At 39.3% G+C, this 25,049-nt stretch overlaps 1 protein-coding gene and 1 non-coding gene across 3 annotated transcripts in view; one reads left to right on the top strand and one right to left on the bottom strand.

The window, feature by feature from the left end:
* Wdtc1 (WD and tetratricopeptide repeats 1) overlaps positions 1 to 25,049 on the top strand; it is a 58,127-nt gene that overhangs the window by 2,129 nt on the left and 30,949 nt on the right. For both annotated transcript variants that reach the window (XM_074080890.1, XM_020157554.2), the window contains exons 2-3: positions 10,665 to 10,811; positions 12,371 to 12,454. In XM_074080890.1, the coding sequence (XP_073936991.1) occupies positions 10,764 to 10,811; positions 12,371 to 12,454 (132 nt within the window). In that variant the 5' untranslated portion in view covers positions 10,665 to 10,763. The remainder of the gene's footprint in view (positions 1 to 10,664; positions 10,812 to 12,370; positions 12,455 to 25,049) is intronic.
* On the bottom strand, positions 4,431 to 4,502 carry Trnav-aac (transfer RNA valine (anticodon AAC)). The gene has a single exon. It is a non-coding gene; the product is annotated as a tRNA-Val (tRNA).

Raw genomic sequence — 25,049 nt, 5'->3', positions numbered from 1 at the left:
TCCTGAGTAGCTAGGATTACAGGCATGAAGTGGCAATTTTTTTTTTTCTTGTGGCATTTTGGTTTGAACTCAGGGCTTCACCCTTGCTAGGCAGGTACTCTTACTATTTGAGCCACTCCACCACCAGTTTTTTGAGATAGAGTCTCTAGAACTATTTGCCAGGGGCTGGCTTCAAAGCTCAATCCTCCTGATCAGCTAGGATTACAGGAGTGAGCCACTGGCATCCTGTGGCAATTTTTTTTTTTTTTTTTTGCAGTACTGGGGTTTGACCTCAGGGCCTTCACCTTGAGCAACTCCACCAGTTTCCCTCTTCTTTTGTGTGTGATTTTTTTTTTTTTTCCAGATAGGGTCTCATGAACTATTTGCCCAGGCTGGCTTTGAACCATGATCCTCCTGATCTCTGCTTCCTAAGTAGCTAGGCGCAAGCCACCAGTGTCCAACTGACAATTATTTTTTAAAAGGAAGAAAGATTTACTGTGGCTCATGGTTTCAGAGGGTTCAGTCCCTGGTTGCTTAACCCCATGTTCTTAGAACATCTTGGCAATGGGAGTGTGTGGCAGAGGAAGTTCTTTACCTCATGGCAGACAGGAAGCAAAGAGGGAGAGGGAGGGAAGGAGAGAGACAGAGACAGAGACAGAATTCAGAGAAGAGAAAGAAAAAGCTCTAGGGAATAGGTGTAACCTTGGAGGGCCCCCAGTGTCTTTCCTTCAGCTACTCACCACCTCCTAAAAGTTTCCACCACCTCTCAAAGTAGTCACCAGGTGGGGACCAAATTAAATGTTCAACACATGAACCTGTGGGGAACATTTCATATTCAAACCATAACATTCTCCTCCTAGTTCCCAGAGGCTCCTGGCCATCTCATTATACAAAATGCATTTAGTTCATCTTCAAGAGTCCCCAAAGTCTTAACAGTTAAAACATTGTTCAAAAGTCCAAATTGAAAGTCTTCTAGATTCAAAGCAAGCTCTTAGCTATGAGCCTGGCATGGCAGACAGGAAGCAGAACTAGTGCAATTTTTCTAGCTAGAAGGAATTCAGTATTGACTCATTGGGCATACTCTGTAGGGTAATTTCATACCCCTGGGCTTTTGGATCTAGAAAGACATAACTGATTTTTTGGCGGTAGTGGAGTTTGAACTCAGGGCCTCATACTTGCTAGGTAGATGTTCTACCACTTGAGCCACTCCACCAGCCAGTTTTTGTACTGCGTATTTTCGAGATAGGGTCTAGAGAACTATTTGGCTGGGCTGGCATCAAACTGCTATCCTCCTGATCTCTGCCTCCTGAGTAGCTAGGATTACAGGTGTGAGCCACCAGCACCCCATCTGCAGATCTTCAGGGGCCAACTGCTGAGGAAGATCCAGATTGTGATTTGTTCTTCAATTATGTTTAATTTTCTTCTCTTTTAAATTAGAGAATGTGTATCATATAAGCAGTTCTGAATCTCAAAGGGTCATAGACAACATGTAATATGGTGATACTTTTGTTTGGGTCACTGGATTAATGGTCCTGTTTCCTTTCTTTTATCCTCACCTTTCCATATTCTCTATTGCATCTTCGAGCTACCATCACAAATTGCTAGACATCCAGAACCCTTGGGCTGTGCTTTCTTCTTAGCTGTCATGTCTTCAAAAACCAGGTCCTAGCGTAGCAGTTGCCATTGGAAACCAATTAATTTGGTGTTATGTTTAATTCTGGCTAACTTACTTTGAGAAATATTTACCAGTTGGCCTGTATCCATCCTAAAAAGTGACTGACATTCTACTGGGCACCAGTGGCTCACACCTTAATCCTGGCTAAACTGGAGGTATGGCTCAAGCAGTACAGTGCCTACTTTGCAAGTGCCTGCTTTGCAAGCCCATGAAGCCCTGGGTTCAAACCCCGGTCCCACCAAAAAAAAAGTGACATTTCTTGAAGGGGTTTGGTATATGTTGGGCTTAGTACTAGGTAGTATCCTTACTTTGTCTAACTTAACCCTCATGACTGTCTTGTGAGATGAGAATCATTTTACTATACAGATGAAGACACAGATTCAGAGAAGTTAAGAAATGTGATTAAATTCACACAGCTAGTAAGAGGAAAGATTAGAATTCAAAGCTAGGTCTGTGCGCTTTGTGTTGAGCTGCCTCTGGGACTGTGACACATGAGGAAGCATGGAAAAGACCAAGCATGAGAGCATGAGGGAACATGATACCTGCCTGCAAATACTTGAATTGTCATGGGGAGGGGAAACTGGACTTTCTCTGTGTGATTCTAGGAGGCAGCATGAGAATTAAAGTCTACACACTCTGAGAGGGTAGACTTTGGTTTGATAGGAGAAAATTTGAATTTATAAATCTGCCTTATAAAAGAGTTATCATTTGAGGCATCCAAGTAGAGGCTTTGCCTCTTCTTATCAAGGGTATGATAAAGGAACTCATATTTATCCTACTAAACAACGTTTAATATTTTAAATTCAGTCGTTCTGTGAAAATATCAGACTCCTTTTTCTGATCTATAAAAAAAAGTCATGTTTTTTCCTGCTTTATATTGGACATTCAATATTTTTTCTGTAATATCTCATTTAGTGCTCAGAAATCCCCCAAGATAGAAATGATCATTATCCCCAAATGAAAATATGGTGGCTCTAGAAAGGTAAGAAATATGCTGGAGTTACACAGCTAGTAGTAGTAGGGGTGCTATTTTAATCCATGTCTGCCTCCTGTTAGCTGTGTGACGTAGACTAAATCATGTGTCCTCTCTGAGCTGCAGATGAGTTAAATGAGGCTTATGATGGTACCTACCTTTGTGGTATATTGATGAGGACCAAATGACTTAATATGTGCTTCTCACTGGCCTTCACTGATTTTTCTCAAGAGCCAGGACTTGGGGGTGAAGGACTACCACTTTATTAGCTTCTTCAGGGTGAATTTGGGTCTGACTGAAACCCAGAGAGTCCTGGGGCTCATTCTTTGTGCTCTTAGTAATAGCTGTAGACTCCTTAAAGGACTTTGTGGCATTAGTGACTAATACCTAAAAACTTGAAGCCTGAATAAGGGGAAGACACAGCCAACAGATCAGAGTATATAGGAGGCTGTGTCAGGGGCCTAATGCAAAGAAAATTCTCAGCCACTCCTGTAGAGCCAGATTCAAGGATCACTGTTCACATTTTTATATTTAATATCATCTTTTGGGATGAACAAGGTCACAACTGCTAGAGCTGGATGCCAAGAATAATGATCCTTAATCCTCCCTGTAGCCATATGGGGAGGTATTAACCCCATTTTCTTAGAGTGGGAGTAGGGAACAGGATAAGACTTTGTCCAGGTAGCTTTCTTGGGATTTTTAGGGCAGTGTTAGCTTCAGGAACTTGATAAAGTTTTGTCCTTATTCATAACCCCAGATTCTATTTTCAGGAAGTTTAAAACTATTTGTCCCTGAACCTTTTTTTTTTTTTGGTGGGGTGGGGGCTTTCTTAGAACGGGAGCCACTCAGTACTGCTCAGAAAGCTTCTTTATTTGAGGCCTGAGTGTTTGGGTTCTGATGGCTTAGCTGGTTCCCTCTTGAGCCACAGATCTGAATGTAGCACAGCTGCAAATAAGTTAGAAAAGAAGCATTTCCAAGTTGATCGGCTTAGTTTTCCTTGATCTTTCTGATAAGAGTACAATTAGAGGGTGAAACTTCAATGGCTTTCCTACTACAGGTACTGTGTTTTTAAATTTTTCTTTTTTTTAGAGGGTGGGGATGGAACTGGGTTTAAACTTGGCCTCGTGTGTATTAGACAAATGCACTACCACTTGAGCCACTCCACCAGCCCAGTACTTTGAATTGTGGAACATTTTGGAAAGATGCACATTAAAAGCAAAATCCGAGATTATGGGTGCTTTTAGTGATAGCACAGCATCATCAAAATATGTTCCCTTTTTTATTTCTGCACCCTTCCACTATCTTATAGTGATCGTGTCCTAGAGAAAGCAGGTAAGCTAGCTGATCACTAAAAAGCTAAGTTCTAAAAGCACCCAGGAAAATACAAAGATTAAATGGTGCTATAGATCCCATTCAGGAGAGGAGACATCAAGGTCTTGCCAAAAGCTTTCCAGAAAGTGAAGCATTTTTTGGGATGGACTTCAGAGAGAAAGCCTCAGTCAGTCCCTTATGGGATTCTGAAGCAAGCAAAGAATGTCTCCAAAGATGCTTTGCTGATGGGCCTGTGCTATAGGCCACTCCTTTCCCAGAAACTGGTCTTATGCTAACTTAGTCCATGAACCAGAAGTGATACTTTTTTTTTTGAAGACAGTCTTTTTCGGTGTAGCCTAGGCTGTCCTCAAACTCACAATTGTCCCGCCTCAGCCTTCTGAGTCCTGGGATAACAGGCGTGCTACCATGTTCTGCTTGAAGTACCACGCTTTAAATTTGTGTTTGAAACCAACAGAGTCAAGGTGATTTTGCTGTTGATACTGGGGATTGAACCCAGAGCCTCAAACATGTTAAGCAGGCACTCTACCACTGAGCTACACCATCAGCTATTTATTTATTTATTTTTGCAGTACTGGGGCTTGAACTCAGGGCCTCCACCTTGAGCCACTCCACCAGCCCTTTTTTTGTGATGAGTTTTTTTGAGATAGGGTCTCATGAATTATTTGCCCAGGTTGGCTTCAAACCGCAGTTTTCCTGGTCTCTGCCTCCTGAGTAGCTAGGATTACAGGTGTGAGCCTCCAGGGCCCAGCTTAAGTTGATTCTCCATTTAATAACTGTGTGCCTTTGGCAAATTAACTTTTCTGTTCCTCAGATCCTGTATCTGTAAAATGAGGATACTAATAGAACCTGTGTAGTGGGATTGTCATGAGAGAGAGAGAGTCTGTGAGGTACCAAGTGTAAAAATGTCAATAAATATTATTTACCAAGCTTGGTATTGGGAATTTTACATTTCTGGACATCCTGTAAAGGTTGGGGTTATCAGATTAGGAAACTGAGGTTTCAAAATGTTAAGCCACACACAAAAGTAGGTGACAGAACTGGGGTTTTAACCTTAGGTTTGTTAGATTCCACACCTACTTCTCCCCCTCCCCGCCAACCCTTTTTTGTAAAGGATATTTTCAAGATAAGGTCTTGTGAACTATTTGCCAGAGCTGGCTTCAAATCATGATCCTCCTGATCTCTGTCTCTTGAGTAGCTAGGATTACAGGGGTGAGCCACCAGTGCCCAGCAGTTATTTTGCTACTTCTAATGACCTTTATACATTGAAAATACTGCTGGATCCTCACCTTGTTGCATGTTTCTTCTCTTCTATAGGATTGCTCCAGTAGGAAAACCACTACAAATAGAGTAAAAGGAAACTTGCATACATTGTTTGCATAATTCAGAATGTAGAAAGGGGGTCAATTGTCGTCTTGGCTGGGGACACCTCCCTCCTGTGGGAGGCAGCATGTCCAGAGAAAAGAGAAGAGGTTCCATCTTTGGTTTGCTGCAAAATAGCAGCATCTCCTTAGACTCTCAGGAGTGTCATTGGAAGAAGTTCTGTGGCTCGTTTCTGAGTTCACTTCTTCATTTTGTAGATGGAGAAAGAGGCTGATGGAGTGAAATGCCTCTCTCAGGGTCATTCATCCAGTTTAAGACAGAGGCTCACCTGCAGCGCAAGACCCTGAATCCCAGTCCATGGCTTCTTCCTCAGCACCATGTAGTGTTATGCTTCAGTTCTCTCTTGTTAAGTGGGGATAATAATAGCTTAATAGCTTCCTCACAGGATTGTTGTGAAGCAAATTAAAAACATGAACAAAAGCAGCATTGATAGGTATAAAACTGTATGCATGCAAGGAATGCATGCTGTTATTCATTCAACAATAATTAGAGGCCTCTACTGAGCTCATATCACTCCTGGAAGAACTCAGAACATCAGCAGATGAATCAGATGAAGAGCTGGCCCTCGAGATGCTTTTAGTTTTTAGGTTTGGTTTTATTTTTAAACGGTAGTGGGATTTGAGTTTAGGGCCTCACACTTACTTAGCAGGTACTTTACCACTTCACCCACTCTGGTAGTCCATTTTGGTGTTGGGTATTTTTGAGACAGAGTCTCCAAAACTGTTTACCCAGGCTGGCTTTGAACAGTGTTCCTCCTGATCTCTGTCTCCTGGGTTGCTAGTATTATAGGTGTAAGCTGCTGCCAAACCTTTTAAGTTTTAAAGAACAGAAATCACATAATCACTGTTCAAGGAAGTAGACAAAAGGGTAAGAACTTAATTTTCTTTTTGTAAGTTGTGATTCTGAAGTAGAGAAAAGAAGAAAGGAATTGGAGGCTTTTTTTTTCTTTATAATTGAGATAATTCACACACCATAAAATGTATTTATTTATTTATTTACTTATTAGTGGATGGGAGTTTGAACTCAGGGCTTCATGCTTGCAAAGCAGGCACTCTACTGTTTGAGCCATACCACCAGTCCATTTTCCTTTTTTAAATTTTTTTGGAGATGTGGGGGTCTCTCAAACTATTTGCCTGGAGTGATGTCAAATTGCAATTCTTCTGATGTCAGCCTTCTAAGAAGCTTGGATTATAACCATGAGCCAACGCTGCGCAGCTAAAATGTACTCTTTTAAAGTGTACATTTCAGGGCTGATGGAGTGGCTCAAGTGGGAGAGCACCTGCCTAGTAAGCATGAGTTCCTAGGTTCAAATCCAGTACCTCAAAAAAAAAATGTATAATTCAGCAGGGTTTTGTTTTTTTGTTTCAAGATGAGGTCTCACTAGGTAGCCCAGGATGGCCTCAAACTTGCAATCCTGCTGCTTTGGCCTTTCAAGTACTGGGATTACAGATGGGTACCATCACACCTGACTAGCAGTTCTTAATATGGTCACAAAGTTGTGCAACCTTTAGCACTGTCTGATTCTAGAACATTTTCATCACACCACCCCCCCCGCCCGAAAAGAAACATATACCTTTGAGTTATTACTTCTCACTCCCCTATCTTCTTCATATCCTCCCTTAGCTCTAGGCAACCACTAACCTAATTTCTGTCTCTGTAGGTTTTCCTATTCTTGACATTTTATATAAAGAGCCACACAATTGTCTTTTAAATTTTTTATTAATATAAATTGTACAAAGTACATTGCCTTTTGTGACTTCATTCTTTCGTTTAGAATAATGTTTTCAAGTATCATCCATATTGTATGTGAATAAATTCTTCATTCCCTTTTATAGGTGAATAGTGCTCTGTTACATTGACATACCACATTGTATTTATCCATTCATCAGTTAATGGATATCTGAGTTATTCTTTTGCACTATTATGAACTATGCTGCTGAGAACATTCCTGTACAGGTTTTTTTATAGACACTTATTTTTATTTCTCTTGGGTGTATACCTAGGAGTAGAATTTCTGGATCATATGGTAACTGTTGAACTTTTTAAAGTTTTTTTTTGTCTTTTTTGTGATGCTGTGGATTGAATCCGGGGTTTTGCATATGGTAGGTACACACTCTACTGCTGAGCTATGTCCCCAGCAGTTTAAATCTCATCCTGTTTCAACAACTAATAATATCCTGCCTTTTTTTAATCTGTACTTCCCAAACTTTCTAGTCTCCCCCTTCTATTCTTTTAAATAAAACTCACAAATATTAAAGTGCATTAGATTCTAAAGTGCATTAAATTTGGTTCTATAGTTTTGACAAATGGATTTATTCATATAACCCAAGCTCCTGTCATTATGTAGAGCCTTTCTCTTGCTCTAGAAAGTTCTAAGTATCCTTCATTGTCAGCCCCCAATCCCCTAGGCAGCAGTATTCTGGGTTGGTTGGTTTGTTTTTCACTATAATTTTGTCTGTTGTAGAACTTCATGTAAATGGAATCGTATACTTTTTAATGTCTGGCATCTGTCTCAAAATCACTGAGATTCTTCCATGTTGTTACCTGTCTCAGTAGTTCCTTTGTTTTTTGTTGATATTGTTATTTTTAGATAACACACTTTACCCATTTAAAGTGCACAATTTTTTTTCCCTCACACTTGCTAGGCAGATACTCTACCACTTGAGCCATGTTCCTAGTCCCCGCCCTTTTTTTGGTTTTTTTTGCAGTACTAGGGAGTGAACCCAGGGCTTTGTGCTAGTACTCTACTACTTGTACCACACCCCTAGCCCCTGGTATTTAATATAGTATAATGTGCAAAAATCACAGTAATTTTTAGAACATTTGCATCCTCTCAAAAAGAAAACCCACACTGTAATGAGATACCATATCACAATTCAGTAGGATGGTTATAAAAAAAAAAACTAATCAAAAACAAACACCCAGGGTTTAAGATGGGGTTTGAGTGGTAGAGTGCTTGCCTGGCAAGCAGGAGGCCCAGAGTTCAAACCCCAGTAATGCTAAAAACCAAAAGCAAACAAAACAAAAACTCCCAAAGCAGAAAATAAGTATTGGAGACAGTGTAGGAAAATTGAAAGCCTCATACATGACTGATGAAAATATAAAATTGTGCAACTATTGTGGAAATGTTCGATTCTCAAAAAGTTAAACATAAATTTACTATATGTTTATTATATGACCCATCAATTCCATTCCTAGGTATAGAATTGAAAACAGGTACCTGAACAGATACTTTTTTTTTGGTCTGTGCTGAGGATCAAACCTAGGGCCTCATACATGCTAGGCAAGTACTGTACCACTGAGCTGCCTTCTCTGCCTAATAATTATTTTTTCACAAATGTTCATGGTAGCATTATTCATAACAGCTAATAGATGCTCACAATAAGTATATCAATATAATGGAATAGTATGAGGCTACTAAAAAAAATGAAGTACTGTTACTACAGCATGGAAGAACCTCAATAGCATTATGCTAAGTCAACAAAGCCAGACACAAAAAGTTACATTTTATAAATGAAATATTTACAGTAAATCCATGTAGACAGAAAGCAAAATGGTACCTACCAATGCTGGGGAGAAAAGGTAAGAGGAGACTGAGTACTTAAGATTGTGGGGTTTTCTTTTGGGTGATGGAAATATTTTATTGTCTATTATGTGTCTAACATTAAAGGAAAAAATATCTGCAATAACATTATGTCTAAACATTATAAGAAGGGAAGGTTAGTTAGATCAGATGGAGGTGTGATTTCAGGAGGGTGTGCTAGGAATCTGCAGGAGATTTGCTGCACAGAATCTGCTGATGGGGGAAATCCAGAAATGGCCTTAGGGTATCCAGATGAGTGGGATGGTTGGCAGGGAGGCTTGAGGGACCCTGAGAGCCATTTTTATAGCATAGAGGCCATTAAATGGAAGAAAGGCTAGACTTCTATGTGGCTCTAGAGTGGAGCTAGGATAAAAACATGGAAATAACAGGAGACTGAACTTTCTTTAAAAACTTAGTGGGTGGAGCTGGGGATGGAGCTCAGTAGAGTGTTTGCCTAGCATGCACAAGACCGTAGGTTCAATTCTTAGCACCACAAAGAACAAGAACAACAAAAACTTGGTGGGTTTTTTCTCTGACTAAAAGAAAAGTTGATTCAAAGGTAGAAGGAAAAAAATCAGTTATATTATTATCCTAAAATAGCTATTTTTATATATCATTTTTATTAATTTATTTTGGCAGCAGTGGAGTTGGAACTCAAAGCTTCACACTTGCTTGGCAGGTGCTCTACTGCTTGAGCCACTTCTAGCCCTATATATCATTTCAAAAACATGGTTGTGATACAGTGTTTGTTGAAAAGCACGATGTTATGTAAACATTATGATATGACATAATCATTTTTCCTTCATAGTTAGCATTTCTAATGACATCATATGGCTGTATGTTATTTAACCATTGTTCTATTATTGAAAACTTGTATGCTTTTTATTTTTTTGCCATTACAAAATGTGCCATGAATATCCTTGAATATGGAACTTTCTTCTATTTTGAGTTTTCTTTTGCTATATTCTCAAGAATGAGATTACTTGTTCTTTCTGACTGTTGTTATATAAGACAGTAATACCTTCAAGAGGTGGTGAGACTAAAAGCCAACCTATCAGGATGTTAAAGAGGAATTTCTTTATCAGGCTAGCTCTTGGACATCATGGTTACTATTACATATCCATTACAAAGGATATAGGTGAAGAGATACATAGGGAAAGATATGGGAAGGGGTGTGGCGATTCCGTGTCCTCACTGGCATGCTGTCCTTCGGTAACTTCCATATGTTCAGCTGTCTAGCAGCTCCCCTTTTTAGTCTTTGATTCTATGAATTTGTGAGAGGGTTGAACATTTTGGTTTTGCTGTGGATTTGGTTTTGGGGAGGGCCAAGATGAAGGTCAGGGATTTGAACATAATTAAAAGTTCAGATGGGCTGCCAAAGATACATACTGAGCAAATGAAACTTCACATCTGTCTAGTTGTGTGCCTTGTTCTTACTTTCTGGACATGCTGCCATCTTTCTTTGTACACATAGACAACCATGCATTTTCTGTGAAGCATACTTGACTTCTTCAGTGTTTATTCCAGTGCTTCCTGTGGTTATGAGTCACGGTCCTCCCTGCTTCTTTTACACATTCAGAGGTTCTTCAACACTATGGAGCAGGGCCAGCTCACCATACCATAAATCACTTAGGAAATAGCCAGTTCATGGAGTGGGCTAGTGGACTGTTTTATGGGTGGGATTGGAGCTTTGAAGCCAGCTTATTCCATTCCCCAAAGTTTGATGACATTTTCCATCCCAGGAATTAAATGTGTGTCTTGTGGAACTGGACTTGGCTGGAATGTGCAAGGGTCCTGAAGATCCTTCTGTAGCTTCTTTCTGTTGAACCTATTAAGAGAAGATGGCAAAAGTCAACATAACTAGAGACCTCATTCATCGGCAGATCAAGGTAAGCATACCTATACACTACAGCATGTAGTCCCTTCTTCCCCACAGATTCATTTTACAGATGAAAAAAACTGGGGTCTAGAGTCAGAGACTTGCTAGAGTCACATAGCTAGTTAGTAGAAAACCCAGGATTAGAATCAAAGGCTCTTGTCTCCCCATCTTCCTTTATCTAAGAATATGTAATTCATGGAGATGCCTCTGTCTCTGGAGTCAGGAGCTTGTACTTGGGCTGCTGAGATTAATGTAGACTGGTGAAGGAGGGGAGCCATCAATGTGTGGTACCTGTGGATGCACATTTGTGTGTTGGGGGATATACACAAGAGTAAATGTAGCTTTGTCATGTTAGTCTAGCTGCTAAGTTTTATATATAACAGAACCTGGAGGAGTCTTAGTCCCAGTGCAGCTTAGATTGCATCTTCTCTTCAAGGCTCTCCTGTATTAAAGCCTGCCCTTTGCAGTTTGTATGTAGAAGACACTGATACCTGTGAGAGGAATGGAGATTGGTCAAAGTCCAGTTAGTGAAGTAGCCGCAGGCTTTGTCAGGGAAACCATCAGAAGAGTAGCCACAGAAGTTTAGTGAAATAGATTCAACCAGCACATGTGCTTTTATGGTTAGAACCCCAAGCTGAAGTCGGAAGTTTTAACTACCCCCCTGAGCCTCATTTTTCCTCCCTCCTTCCCTTTCTCCCTCCTCCCTCCTTCCCTTCCTTCCTTCCTTCCTCCCTTCCTGCTCTTTTTTTATGGTACTGTGATTTGAACTGAGTACCACTTGAACTCTACCGTACTCCCAGCCTTTATGCCTTGGTTTTCTGTTACTAAATAGTAATAATATCTGCCTGCCTACAGATTGATTTTGAGGATGAAATCTGAATGAATATGAGAATGTGCTTTAAAAGGTTTATTTAAAGAAAATAATTTTTTTGGTGGCACTGGGGTTTGAACTCAGGGCCTTGAAATTTCCAAACAGGCACTCTACTACTTGAGCCACTCCTCTAGTCCCCCAATTTTTAAAAAATTATTATTCAGCATGAGCTGTGGCCATCTTCTGAAAGGACTAAATGTATGCCCCTGCATGAGTCACTTGTTGCACATTAGTCTATATATTTTGTGTATTTTTGCCTATATCCCTGAATCCTTTTAGCTTTGTCCAATCATGTGCTCTTCAGGAACTTTATTAGACTGTGTGGCCCTCAAGGACAGGGACTATTTATTAGGCAGAGAATGAGTAATTTTTTTCTTTTGTGTACCCCCCACAATATATATCATAAAGGTGATGCCCACTTTCTCCAACCTAAATATGGAAACTTCCCCAATTTTTCTTTTTCTTCTTTTTTTTTTTTTTTTTAGATTTTTTTGTAACTCAGTAGTACAACTGAGTGCTAAATTATATGCACCCTTCTGTTATGCTCTAAACCCTGCCTAGAAGTATTGCTAACTCCTGCAGGCAGTTCTTGTTCTTTTCTAGCTCCTATGATGGCCAACAAGGCTACAGAGGAAAGGTACACAGAAAATCATGTTAAATTGAATCAAAGAAACCACGAGTTTGTTTCTGTCCCTCAGGAGCGGGGTGCCTTGAGCTTTGAACGGCGCTACCATGTTACAGACCCTTTTATCCGGCGGCTGGGCCTGGAAGCAGAGCTGCAGGTAAGAGATCAAGTTTGCACCCTAGACACGTGACCTGTTCTCCATCCTCTACAGGCAGAGACAAGTTTTTCCTCTACAGGTCATATCTGAAGGTTACCACTCCTTTTATTGCACAATTTTGTTAGGCCAATCTGAATCACCAGAAATGAATACAGTTTAGTGGTCCACATAGTCACATAGAAATTATTTTTTGAACATGTTATTTGCTTGGAAAAAGTTTGAATTCTGTATCTCCATTACTGGGCAGTAATGATTCTTAGCTGTGTACAGGAATTTCAGATTTACAAAGTGTTTTCATACACATACATATAATGTTTGCATACATACAGATTTTCTCTTTTAGCTTCAGACAATGCTATAGGGAGACATATAGGAAATAGGTGTCTTGAAAACAAAATTATGCTTAGAAAGGCTAAGCATCTTGTCCCATTGTTTCTGTGCCCAGTCCATGCAGGGGCCAGGCTTTTGGTCCAGAAGTTTAGCTTATTCATTGTGTCTGACATAAAAACACTCCATAATGTTAATTCTGTTCCCTTTTCTTCCTTAAGATCATGGAGTTTTTTGGGGATTTTTTTAGTTGTTAGGTTGATTTATAAATGCTGCTTTGGGAAGATCATAGTTTGACTCCAGCTTTCAGCTGACCTACCCGACTTGACTTAGTGTTATCTGTAGGTTGAATAAGAATTCTCTTTGGCCAGGTACCAGTAGTTTACATCTGTATTCCTAGCTACTTGGGAGGCTGAGATCAGAAAGATTGAGGTTCAAGACCAGCCTGGGCAAATAGTTCTTGATACCCTATCTCCAAAATAACCTGAGCAAAGTGTGCTGGAGGTGCGAGTCAAGTATTTTTGGGTTTTTTTTGGTTTTTTTGGCAGTACTGGGATTTGAACTCAGGGCTTCCCACTTGCAAATCAGGTGCTATACTGACTGAACTACACCTCTGTTTATTTTTTATTTTTAGTTATTTACTTTTTGTGGTACTGGAGCTCAGGGCCTCACACTTCCTAGGCAGACACTCTTATCACTTGAGCCACTCTGTCAACCCCTTGCCGTGGTTATTTTGGAGATAGGGTTTCGCTTTTTGTCCAGCTGGCCTGTACCACCATCCTCCTATTTTATACTTTCCATTGTTGCTTTGATGACAGGTGCATGCAACCACACTCAGCTTTTTTTGTTGAGATGGGGTCTTGCAAGCTTTTCTGCTGGGGCTAGACTCCCCATTTCAGCCTCCTGGGATGACAGGTGTGCTCCACTGCATGCAGCTATTGGTTGAAATGGGGTTTCTTGAGCTATTTGTCCAGGCTAGCGTTGAACTGTGATTCCTAATCGCTGCTTTCCAAGTATCTAGAATTACAGGTATGAGTCACTGGTACCTGGCTCTTCTTGTTAATATAGGATTGTGATTATATTGATCTTAGAAGAGGACTAAGAAGAATTTTATTGAATGTTAGCAGTGTTACCTTGAGATGGGGAGATTATAGATGATTGCTGTTGCTTTGTTTTAATTATAGAATTGTATCTACTATAAAATATAACTGATAATAGTCGTAATGTGGAAAAGATAGGAAGAAAAATCACTTCTTATTTATTTTCATTTATTTTGTTGAAACAGAATCTCACTATGTAGTTCAGGTTGGCCTAGAACTCGCAATCCTCCTGCCTCAGCCTCCTGAGTGCAGAAATTACAGGCATGCCCACCATGCCTTTATTTATTTATTTATTTGTTTGTTTATTCACTTTTTGTGATGTTTGGGATCAAATCAAGGGCCTCACATATGCTAGACAAACACTCTACCACTGAACTATATCCCCAGCCCCTAGAAGTCACTTCTTTCATCTTTTTTTTTTTCTTTTTCTGTGAGACAGGATCTAACTATATAGCCCAAATTGGGCTCAAACATGTGATCCTCTTGCCTCAGCTTTGCAGTACTGTGTTTGTAGATGTGTACCACCTCACCCAGTTTGAAAATCACTTCTTAATCCCACCTCCCTCATACAGTTACTATTGGCATTTTGTATACCTCCTTTTATCTTCTGCATATTTTTACATAATTGTAATTATGATTATGATACTTTATATTGAATTTTGTCTTTTTTTAAGTTAACATATAATTATCTTTTTTCCTATGTTGCCAAGTAGTCATCATAATTTTTCCTTAATTTTTTTCTTATTGCAAAAAATAAATATAAGAGTAGGATGTATGCAATAGGGCTGAGGATGTAGCTTAGTAGTAGAGTGCTTGCCTAGCATGCACAGGGACCTGGGTGCAATCCCCAGCATTGCATGAAAAAAAGAAGAAAGAGCAGGTGATAGAAAAACATAAAGAAGAAAGAAAAATCATTTTTAATTCTACCATGTAGAAATAAACATTGTTAAAATTGTGTATTATAAAGCAGAATTCTAATTAAGACACTGGGTGTTGGAGGTAGAAAAGATTAAATTTGAAACTTGTCTTCTCTACTTCCTAGCTGTATGGCCTTGTACAAGTTACCCCTAGTTTCCTGATGTATGAAAACAGAGCAATAGCTGAGAGTCATGGTGATGATTAAATGAGTAAATTTGTGTAACACACTTAATACATAATTAACTAGCCCAGTAAGTTACAATGATGATTCTTAACTCTTCTAATGCTTATGTGCATTTTCTGTGCTTTGCATTTTGTCCTACAAAATGGGATTCATATCATTTAGACAATTTGGCAAGCTCTTTTACACTTTACACCATGATTGTTTCCCCATATCTCTAAAAATTCTTTGTCAGCATAAATTTTAATATATTTTGTTATTTATACTTAATATATTTGCATTTCTCCCATATGGAATGGGCCATATTATTTCCTTTGGGGTATAAGTTGAATTACATCTTTCTTGTGCAATTAGGGGTGGGAGGGTAGATTTTTGTCTGTAGGGAACATTTGGCAATGTCTGAAGACGACTAGAAGGATACTCTTGGTATTTAGTGGCTGTTGGCCAGGGATGCTGCTAAACATCTTACAATATACAGTAACTACCACAAAAAATGTGCTGCAAAGAATTGTGCATCCCCAAATGGCAATAATGCTGAGGTTGAGAAAGCATTATTATTCAGCATGTGTAGATGCTGAATTGATAGTAATCCCTGGCTGGCTGGGCCTCTCCTTTCAGTTGTGCCTCTACTAACCCAAGTTATCTCTACCATCTCTTCCTGATAACTCTGTCTAAAATAGACATGGAAACTTTTTTTATACACAAAACTGGATCCCCTCTCATTTCCCATGGTCTGAAACTCAAGTACATAATGGTGGTAAGGGGTCCTATATCACTTTGCACTCCTAAAAGCCACCTTGAACTGGGTACCAGTGACTCATAATACATGGGTATGTAACTAAAGGATAAATAGCTAGGGTAGCATTAGTAGGTCAGAGGGTATTATATATCTGTGATTTTAATAATTACCAAAGTTGCCTTCCATGGGGTTTATACCAATTTATACTCCTGTTATAATCTTTCACTCTTACATCAAACATAATGCTTAAGAAATAGTTTTCTCCCCAGCCCCAATGTGACCATTATTATTCTGAGACATTTCACAGACAAGTGCAATCTGATGAGCTAGAGAGATCTCAGTTCAGTTTCTAAGCTGGGAAAATATAATCTAGGTTGGCACCTGAAAGATGAATGAGAAAAGTTAACTAGAGTGGGGGGATAAAGAGGGGAACAGTGTTGTAGGTGGGGGAATAGCATGTGAGTGATGAAGAGAGAATGGAAGATACTGAGTTCGAGAGAACAAATAGAGAATATAAGTAGAAAAGAGATAATAGATAAGGCTGGCCAAGTGAATGTGGAAGGGATGTGCATAGTGAAGGATGCTGTAAGCTATGTTGCAGACCTTATACTAAGAACAGTGGAGAGCCATTGAATGTCTTACAGTAGATGAACAGCATAATCAGAGCTACACAACGAGAGTTAATCTTTTCTGCAAAACGAAAAATAGATTGTAGGAGATCAAATTGGAGACATTCAGAACACCAGGTAAAAGGTTATGGCAGTGGCTCAGGAAGAGGTGATGGATAAGCTGAACTAAGATAGTGGTAATTTAATAGAGAAAAGTGAGTTCTTTGAAACATTTAAAACCTAGAATTACAGAAGTCTTGGTAAATGAGTCTGGAACATTAGGACAAGAGAGGAGCACAGGATAAAGATCAGGTTTCTGCATGAATGGTGGGTAGAGAATAGGATCATTTGCTGCTTTGGAGAGCACTAGTAGAGAAACAGATTTGAGAAGAAAGAAGTGTTTGTGATGTACTACAGAGCTGTGGGTCATAGGTTGTCCTATTAAACTATCTGGACAGGTAGTTGGAATATTTGGATTTGAACTCAGGATAAAGGTACAGGTTAGAGATGTCAGTTTGGAAATAGAGATCAGCATATAGATCAGAGCCATGAAAGTGAGTTGTGATTGCAAGAGCCATTTCTCTGGAGTGTGTTATTGGTATAGATGGGTAGAAGTGGGTTGAGGAATTACTGGAAGTGAAGAAATGAAAATATCAACTGTAGATTACTCTTAATGTAACTATCAAGTAGAAGAGAAATGGAAGGCCATAGCTACATGTAGATTTGGCAACAAGGACTTTTTTTTTTTTTTTGGTGGTACTGGGGTTTAAACTCAGGGCTTCACACTTACCTGGAAGGTGCTGTACCACTTGAACCACTCCACCAGCCCTTTTTGTGATGGGTTTTTTCAAAATAGGGTCGCGCAGACTATTTGCCTGGGTTGGCTTTGAATCATGATCCTCCTGATGTCTGCCTTCTGAGTAGCTAGGATTACAGGCTAGGCAAGGAAGGACTTTTTTAGATTAGAGAATCTTGAGCATGTTTGATCTCAAGAGGAAAGGGAAAGTTGATGGGGAGCTGGTAGCTCAGGCCTGTAATTGTAACTACTCAGGAGACAGAGATCAGGAGGATCACAGTTTGAAGCCAGCCCAGGCAAATAGTTAATGAGACTCTATCTTGGAAAAAAAAAAGAGGGCGGCTGGTGGAGTGGCTCAAGGTGTAGGCCCTGAGTTCACACCCCAGTACTGAAAAAAAAATTCAGGAAAGCAAGACTATTATCCAGGGTGGGGGTTTTGTGAGATGAATGTTTTAAGATTGTGATTGTGGTAATGAATCATGAAGGGGCAGGTTTGGGGGGCTGGTGGGAGGTGGGGCAGTACTGGGGTTGAACTCAGTACTCACTTGCTAGGCAGGCATTCTACCATTTGAGCCACTCTGGCCAGCCCCATAGATTGGTTTTTCTCTCCCCTTTTTTTGGTGAGACTAGTGTTTGAACTCAGGGCTTCATGCTTGCAAAGCAGGTGCTCTACTCCAGTCGTTTTGCTCTGGTTATTTTGGAGATGGGGGTCTCATGAACTGTTTGCCCTGGCTGGCCTCAAACTACAGTCCTCCTGATCTCAGCCTCCCAAGCTCTTCTTTCTTTTTTGAGATGGAGGTCTTGCTATGTTGCCCATCTGGTCTCCCAACTCTCAAGTGATCTTCCATCTTCAGCCTCCTAACTAGCTGGGACTATAGGCTTGTATCATTATTCCTAACTCTGAATCATGGATTCGTAACTGAATAGGGAAAGGAAATAAGACATTAGGTACATGTATGGATTGAGAAGAGGGGTTAGCTGACTGGACCTGGAGGTCTTTTTGAGGATGAAGGGTCACTGAGGCATGATATATACAGATATAAATGTAGCTATAGATACTCTCTTGTACTTTGCTTTTTTCACTTATAAATATATCTTAAAAATCATCCCATACCAGTTGGTAGAGTTCTTCCTTATTTTTATGCTATTATATGGATGTATCAAGATTTATTCAATGAATTTCCCATGTGTGGGCACTTAGAGTTGTTTGCAATTACATACCAAAATGAGTAACCTTGAACATATGTATTTTAGAGTTGCTGGAGATAAGACATTTTGGTTTTTATTTTTCTTATGGTGCTAGGTGATTGATGCCAGGGTCTTGCACATGCTAAGCAAGCACTGAGTTACATCATCCCCAGCAATAATGCTGGAGAAGTATCTCTAGAGATTGAAAAAAATCCCTATAAGCAGAAGTGCTGGTCAGATGGTAAATGTGTATGTGGTTCAGTTAGATATTGCCAAATTTCCCACCATGGGAGTAGCACCACTTTGCCTTGCCTCTCACAATGCATGAGATATGCCTGTTTCTTCAGGTCACCAGTGGACTGTGCAGTTAATATTATGCTGTTTTGTTCCCCTACCATTCTTATATTGTTATCTCAGCATTAGAAAATGTTGTCTCAAAGTGAGTTGCATTTCTTTTATGAATGAAGTGTATTATATATTGCATATGTTTAAGTTCCATTTTAAATAACTTTTGCCAATTTGGTACAACAGAGGGAGAATAAGAATTAGTATGTTTTTGCATATTTTTTGCAAATAGAGCACAGGATGGATAATCAGAAACTAATGAAATTGGTCACTTCTAGGGGTGGAGGTGGTAAATATGGAGTGGAGAAAAGAAAGGGGGTAATCCTTTTTGCAGTTTTCACTTTTAGAACTATATTGAGAGTCTGCATATTCAAAAAGTAAGAATACATTAACAAAGATAAGGCAAGTATTGGTTAACTCAAGTAATTTTTGAACTTTGTACTCTGACAACATACACTTCAAAATGAACTTCAAAGAAATCTTGAACTATTTATTATAGGTTTATTATTTGTAATGGTATTTCTGTAGCAGTTCTGTATGCATTTTGTGTGCGTTCTAGAATCAAGCAAATGAGTAAATGTTGGGAGCCAAACAATCTCACTGTGGGAGAACAGAAATTCAAATATGGAATAGGGAATGGCAAAGAAGAACTGTGAGTGCATACATCTGTAATCTCAGCACTCAGGAAGCTGAGGAGAAGGATCAGAAGTTCAAGCGTAGCCTGGGTTATGTAGCAAGACCTTGTCTAAAAAAAACCCCCAAAATAACACAATAACAACAAAAACAACCTGGGATGTACTGGATTAGAATTAGCAGTATCAGTATGAACTCATGGTTCTGAAAATACAGACATAAAAATATGTACTTATATTTTATCTCCAGCTTTTGTTCACAGACAGGATTGAGAGGCAGTGATACCTTAGTGTTATAAATTAGTGTTTTCTAAATATCATCCCCCACTAAAAGGAACCACAAGTTGTTAGAGAAATAAGTGGTTCCAAGACTGGGACAGGGAAAGTACATGAAAAATGGTAGGAACATAGCAAAAGTTCACAGGAGCCAGCTTGCAAGGCATGCTACTGGCCAAACCTGGAACGATTTAAGCATCAGGATGAATGACAGTAATGAATTAATGCCCACTGAATAAAAACATCTGAGTTTCCCCAGGCTCAGGTGACTCACTCACACCTGTAATCCTAAACTGCTAGGAAGGCTAAGTTTGGCTCCTGGTTTGAGGACAGCCCGGGAAAATAGTTTATCAGACCCCATCTCCAAAATAACCAGAACAAAATGGACTGGAGATGTGGCTCAAGCAGTAGAGTGGCTGCTTTGCAAGCATAAAGCCTTGAGTTCTAAGCCCCACTCCCACCCCAAGAAAAGAAAAAAAACCTGAATTTCTATTTTTAGAATAACTGAGTTTCTGATGAAAGGGGGCATTTCATTCTATTAGGCTGTTACCCACTTAATGCAGAAGTAATAGAAAAATCCTCTCCCCCTTTTTGAGACAGGGTCTCACTATGTAGCTTAGGTTGGCCTTGAACTCCTGAACCTCCTGCTTTCAGCATCCCAAGTGCTAGGATTACAGGAATGTACCAGCATGATCAGCAGAAAATCACCATTTTATAACTGCCATACCGATAAATGATTCAAGCAAGAATAAACAATGAGTTATTGAAAACATCGGGTGAAAATTTGATAGAGGTCAGGATATTTGTACAATGTAATATATTTCCTCACAGATAATGAGGGGAAAAATAGTATCATGGTGAAGAAAACTGGTGGGTACTACCTTCAACACCTTGTGTTACCTGATATTGTATGGTAAGGACACAGAATCATTGAGGTAGTATTTCTGACAAAATGCATTGCCTAGCTGGGCACTCATGGCTCACGTCTATAATCCTAGCTACTCAGGAAGCAGAGATCAGGAGGACTGCAGTTTGAAGCCAGCCCAGGCATATAGTTCATGAGACCCTATCTCGAGAAAAAAAAATATAAAGAAGGGCTAGTGGAGTGGCTCAAGTGGTAAGAGCACCTGCCTAGCTAGCATGAGTCCCTGTGTTCAAACCCCAGTGCTGCTCTGCTACCCCCACAAAAAATGCATTGCCTAATTTAATCATGAGGAAATACTGAGACAAATCCAAACTGAGAAACATTTGTTCAGAACAACTGATTTATTCTTAAAAATGTCAATGTCATAAACAAAGAAGGGCGAGAGACTATTCCAAATTAAGAGACCAAAGAGAAAATGGCAGGTGAATACAGTGTGTCATCCTGGATTGGATTCTGGATCAGGAAGATCAAAAGGATGTTATCAAGATATTTAGTGAAATTTGAATATAGACTGCAAATTAGATATTGGTATTGTATCAGTGTGGAATTTCCTATTTTGGATAAGTTCTGGGTAAATAAAAAAATGAGCATGTTCTTAGAAATATATATACATTGAAATAGTAAAGTGTAAAGGGTCTTGCAGTCCGCAACTTACTCTCAAATGGTTCAGGGGAAAGAAATGTGCACATCTGGGTGTAGGTGGGTAGTTGCAAAGAGTAAGAAGAGAGGAGGGAGAGAAAGAAGGTGGCAATGTGCAAAATTAATAAATTATAATAAAGTATATATATGGATGTTTTTATACTTGCAACTTTTTTATACATTTGCAATTTTTCAAAAGGGAAAGTTAAAAATGGTCATTGAGAAAATACAAAAAAAACTGTTATAGTGACACCAACTGAGTAAGAGCCAGAATGGAAGTTCAGATTAGAGCATTTAAATCTAATACTAATCAGTATTCTAAAATGTTTTGATGTGTAAGACTGAAGCACTTTTTCCTTGGACATCTTTGCTCAGCATTCCATATCCATCATTAGTTACATGTGATAACTCATCTTCGCTGAGTGAACTTTATTGTCCTGAGGGGTTTCCAGCTCACAGCCTGCTGTCCTCTTTTTTTGGGGTAGAGGGGCTACTTTTGCTTTGGGTTTTATCACCAGGATCTTACATGTTCATAATGGAACACATTTTTATCCCTCCTATTTTGTTCACCTGTAGATTTCTTGGTACAGGGTTAGATACATGGTAGGGAAGAGAAGACAGGAACCTCACTTTATGAATAAGAATAAAATTGGCTGGGTGCTGGTGGCTCACACCTGTAATCCTAGCTACTCAGGAGACAGATCAGGAGGATCATGGTTCGAGGCCAGCCTAGACAAATAGTTCTCGAGACCTTATCTCAAAAAAACTCATCACAAAAAGACAGGCAGAGTTCAAACCCTAATACTGCAAAAATAAAGTAAATAAATGAATGAATGAATAAATAAAACTGAACATAAGTGATGGAAATGAGATTAATAAGATTTATATCAGGCCTGTTTGACTCCAGAGTTCTTATTCTTCCCACCTTAACCATGTGTCTGCTTTTTTTTTCCCCCCAAAGCTGAAGAAATAGTTCTTGGCTTTGTGGATTTATTCTCTTGCCTTATTAATTTTCTTAATATCACTCATTATCTTAATATCATATAAACAAATTGTATATATTATACAGTCAACCCTTGGTATCCTTGGAATTTTTCCAGGACTTCCCAGTCATAACAGAATCTTTGGCCGCTCTTATATACAAAATGGTGTGGTATTTGCATATAACCTACACACATCTTCCCAAATACTTCACATCATCTTCAAATTATTTATAATACCTAATAAAATGTAAATAGTTGTTATACTTTATTGTTTCAGGAATAATTATAAGAAAAAAGTTTGTACATGTTCAGTACAGATGCAGCCATCATTGTCCTAACTATATTTTTGATCTGTGGCAGGTTGCATCCACAGCTTCAAAACCCACAGAGATGGGAGCCAACTATATATCTCACCTTCATTGTCTAGCTAGGTTGCTTTTTATTTCCATTTTGCTTTTTGTATAATTTGAGCAAAAATTCAAATTATGAATTTATGAAATCAAGTCAAACTAGAGTGATTTTCTCTTCTGCTTTTTTTTTGGGGGGTGGGGGGAGTGGAGTGGAACTGAAGTTTGAACTCAGGGCTTCACACTTACAAAGCAGGCACTCACAGGCAGGCTTCTACTGCTGAGCCACACCTCCAGTGTCAATTTCCTTTTTGAACAGAATTGGCCAGACCAGAGCAGTTCTGTAGGCATAGTGTAACTTGATTCTATCATAGTCGTGTCAGGGTGTTTTTGGTTTTTTTTTTTTACAATATCATTTTAGCAAAGTAAACTAAATAACAAGCTCATTAAATAGTCACATCCAAAGAAAAAGATAGAGAGATCTGACTTTGTGAGAAATTTCAAGGACTGTACTTTAAATCAGGATTCAACAAATTACAGCCCGTGGGCCAAAGCCAGATTGCTGCCTGTTTATTTTGTGTTTTACTTAAGTGTACCATTCAGTTTGGGGGTGGTACTGGGGTACTTAAGTGCACAATTCAGTTTGGGGGAGGGGCTTGGTTGGTTTATTTTCTCCTTTGGTGGTACTGGAGTTTGAACTGAGGACCTCAAGTAGGTCCTTGAGCCACTCCATTAACCGTTAGCCTACAATTCAGAGTTTTGTTTTTTTTTTTTTTTTTTTTTTTTGATGGTGGTACTGGGGTTTGAACCATCAAACACCTTGCTAGGCAGGTGTGCTACCACTTGAGCCCCTCTGGTAGCCCTTCTTTGTGTTGGATATTTTCGAGATAGGCTCAGGTCTCGTGAACTATTTGCCCAGCCTGGCTTTGAACCTCAATTCTCCTGATCTCTGCCTCTCAAGTAGCTAGGATTACAGGTGTGAGCCACCAACACCCAGCTTGGTTATTGTTTTTTGACAGCACTGGGAGTTGAACTCAGGGCTTTGTAATTGCTAGGCAAGTGGCCACTTGAGCCACACCTGCAGCCCTAAAATTCAGTTTTCTTAAATATATTCACAAAGTTATTCAACCATCAGTGCTATCTAATTCCAGAATAGTTTTATTGCCCCACAAAGGAACCTCTTATCCTTATTAGAAGTCATTCCTCATCTCCCATCCCTGGTTCCACCCCACCAACCACTAATCTATTTCCTGTCACTAATCTATTTTCTATTTTCTTCTTCTTGACATTTCATATAGATAGAATCATACAATATGTGGCTTTTTTGTGTCTGTTTTTTTTTTTCACTTAACATTGTTTTCAAGGTCCATCCATGTTGTAACATGAATGTGTGCTTCATGCTTTTTTATGGCCAAATAGTGTTCTGTTATGTACATACACCACATTTTGTCTACCCATTCATTAGTTGGTAGACATTGGGTTGTTTCTGTTTTTGAGGCAGTGTGAATAATGCTTCTATGAACAATCATATGCAGGGTTTTGTGTGGATATATATTTTTAGTTCTCTTGGGTACATACCTAACAGTAGAATACTTTTTTTTTTTTTTTAAATGGGCCTCAGGTTTAAACTCAGGGCTTCATGCTTGCAAATCACATACTCTGTTGCTTGAGACATGCCTGTAGTACAGCCTTTTTTTTTTTTGAAACCTCAAAAACTGGAGGTCAGCCTCAGCCTCCCAAGTTCTGGGATTATAGATGTGCATTACCACACCTGACCTCAGTGTTTAATTTTTTGAGGAAATGCCAAACTGTTTTCTAAAGTGGTACCATTTTACATCTCATCAGAAATGTATAACAGTTCCAGTTTCTCCACATCCTCACCAACAATTCTTATTATCCATCTTTTTGATTATAACTGTTCCATGGGGGTATAAAGTGGTATCTCATTAGACTTTTGTGATTTTCATTTACCTAATGACCAGTGATCTTGAACAACTTTTTTTTAATGTGTTTATTGGCTTTACTTGTGTGTTTTCTTTGAAGGAATGTCTATTCAGATCCTTTGTCCATTTACTAATTGGGTTAGTTGAGTTCTTTTTTTGATTTTAGTTTTGTTTTTAAGATAGGGTTTTGCTGTGTTGCCCAGGCTGGCCAAACTCCCATGCTCAAGTGATCTTCCCATCTCAGCCTCCTGAGTAGCTGGGACTACAGAAGTGCACCACCGTATCTGGCTGTTTCTAGTTACATGAGTTCTTTATATAATTTTCTCTCTCTCTCTCTGTTATCTTTTCTCTTTGGTTTGTTTGTTTTGGTTTTCTGTTTCCTTTGTGACAGGGTCCCAATATGTAGCCCAGGTTGTCCTCAAACTTAAGATCCTCCTGCCTTGACCTCCCTAGTGCTGAGATTACATGCACGTGACACCACCATGTGTGGCTAGCTACTCCTTTTCCTTTTCTTTTAAGTTCAAAATTAAATTTTCAATTCATAGCCCTTAGTACATTTACAGTGTACCTATCTAGTTCCAGAACATTCCATCACCCCAAAGGAACCCTTGTCCCCATAAGCAGCCACACACCCCCTCGCCTTCCCAG

Source organism: Castor canadensis, chromosome 7, assembly GCF_047511655.1.
Source record: "Castor canadensis chromosome 7, mCasCan1.hap1v2, whole genome shotgun sequence".
Lineage (NCBI taxonomy): Eukaryota > Metazoa > Chordata > Mammalia > Rodentia > Castoridae > Castor > Castor canadensis.
The sequence above is the reverse complement of the archived record's forward strand: the minus strand, read 5'-3'. Positions and strand labels throughout refer to the sequence as shown.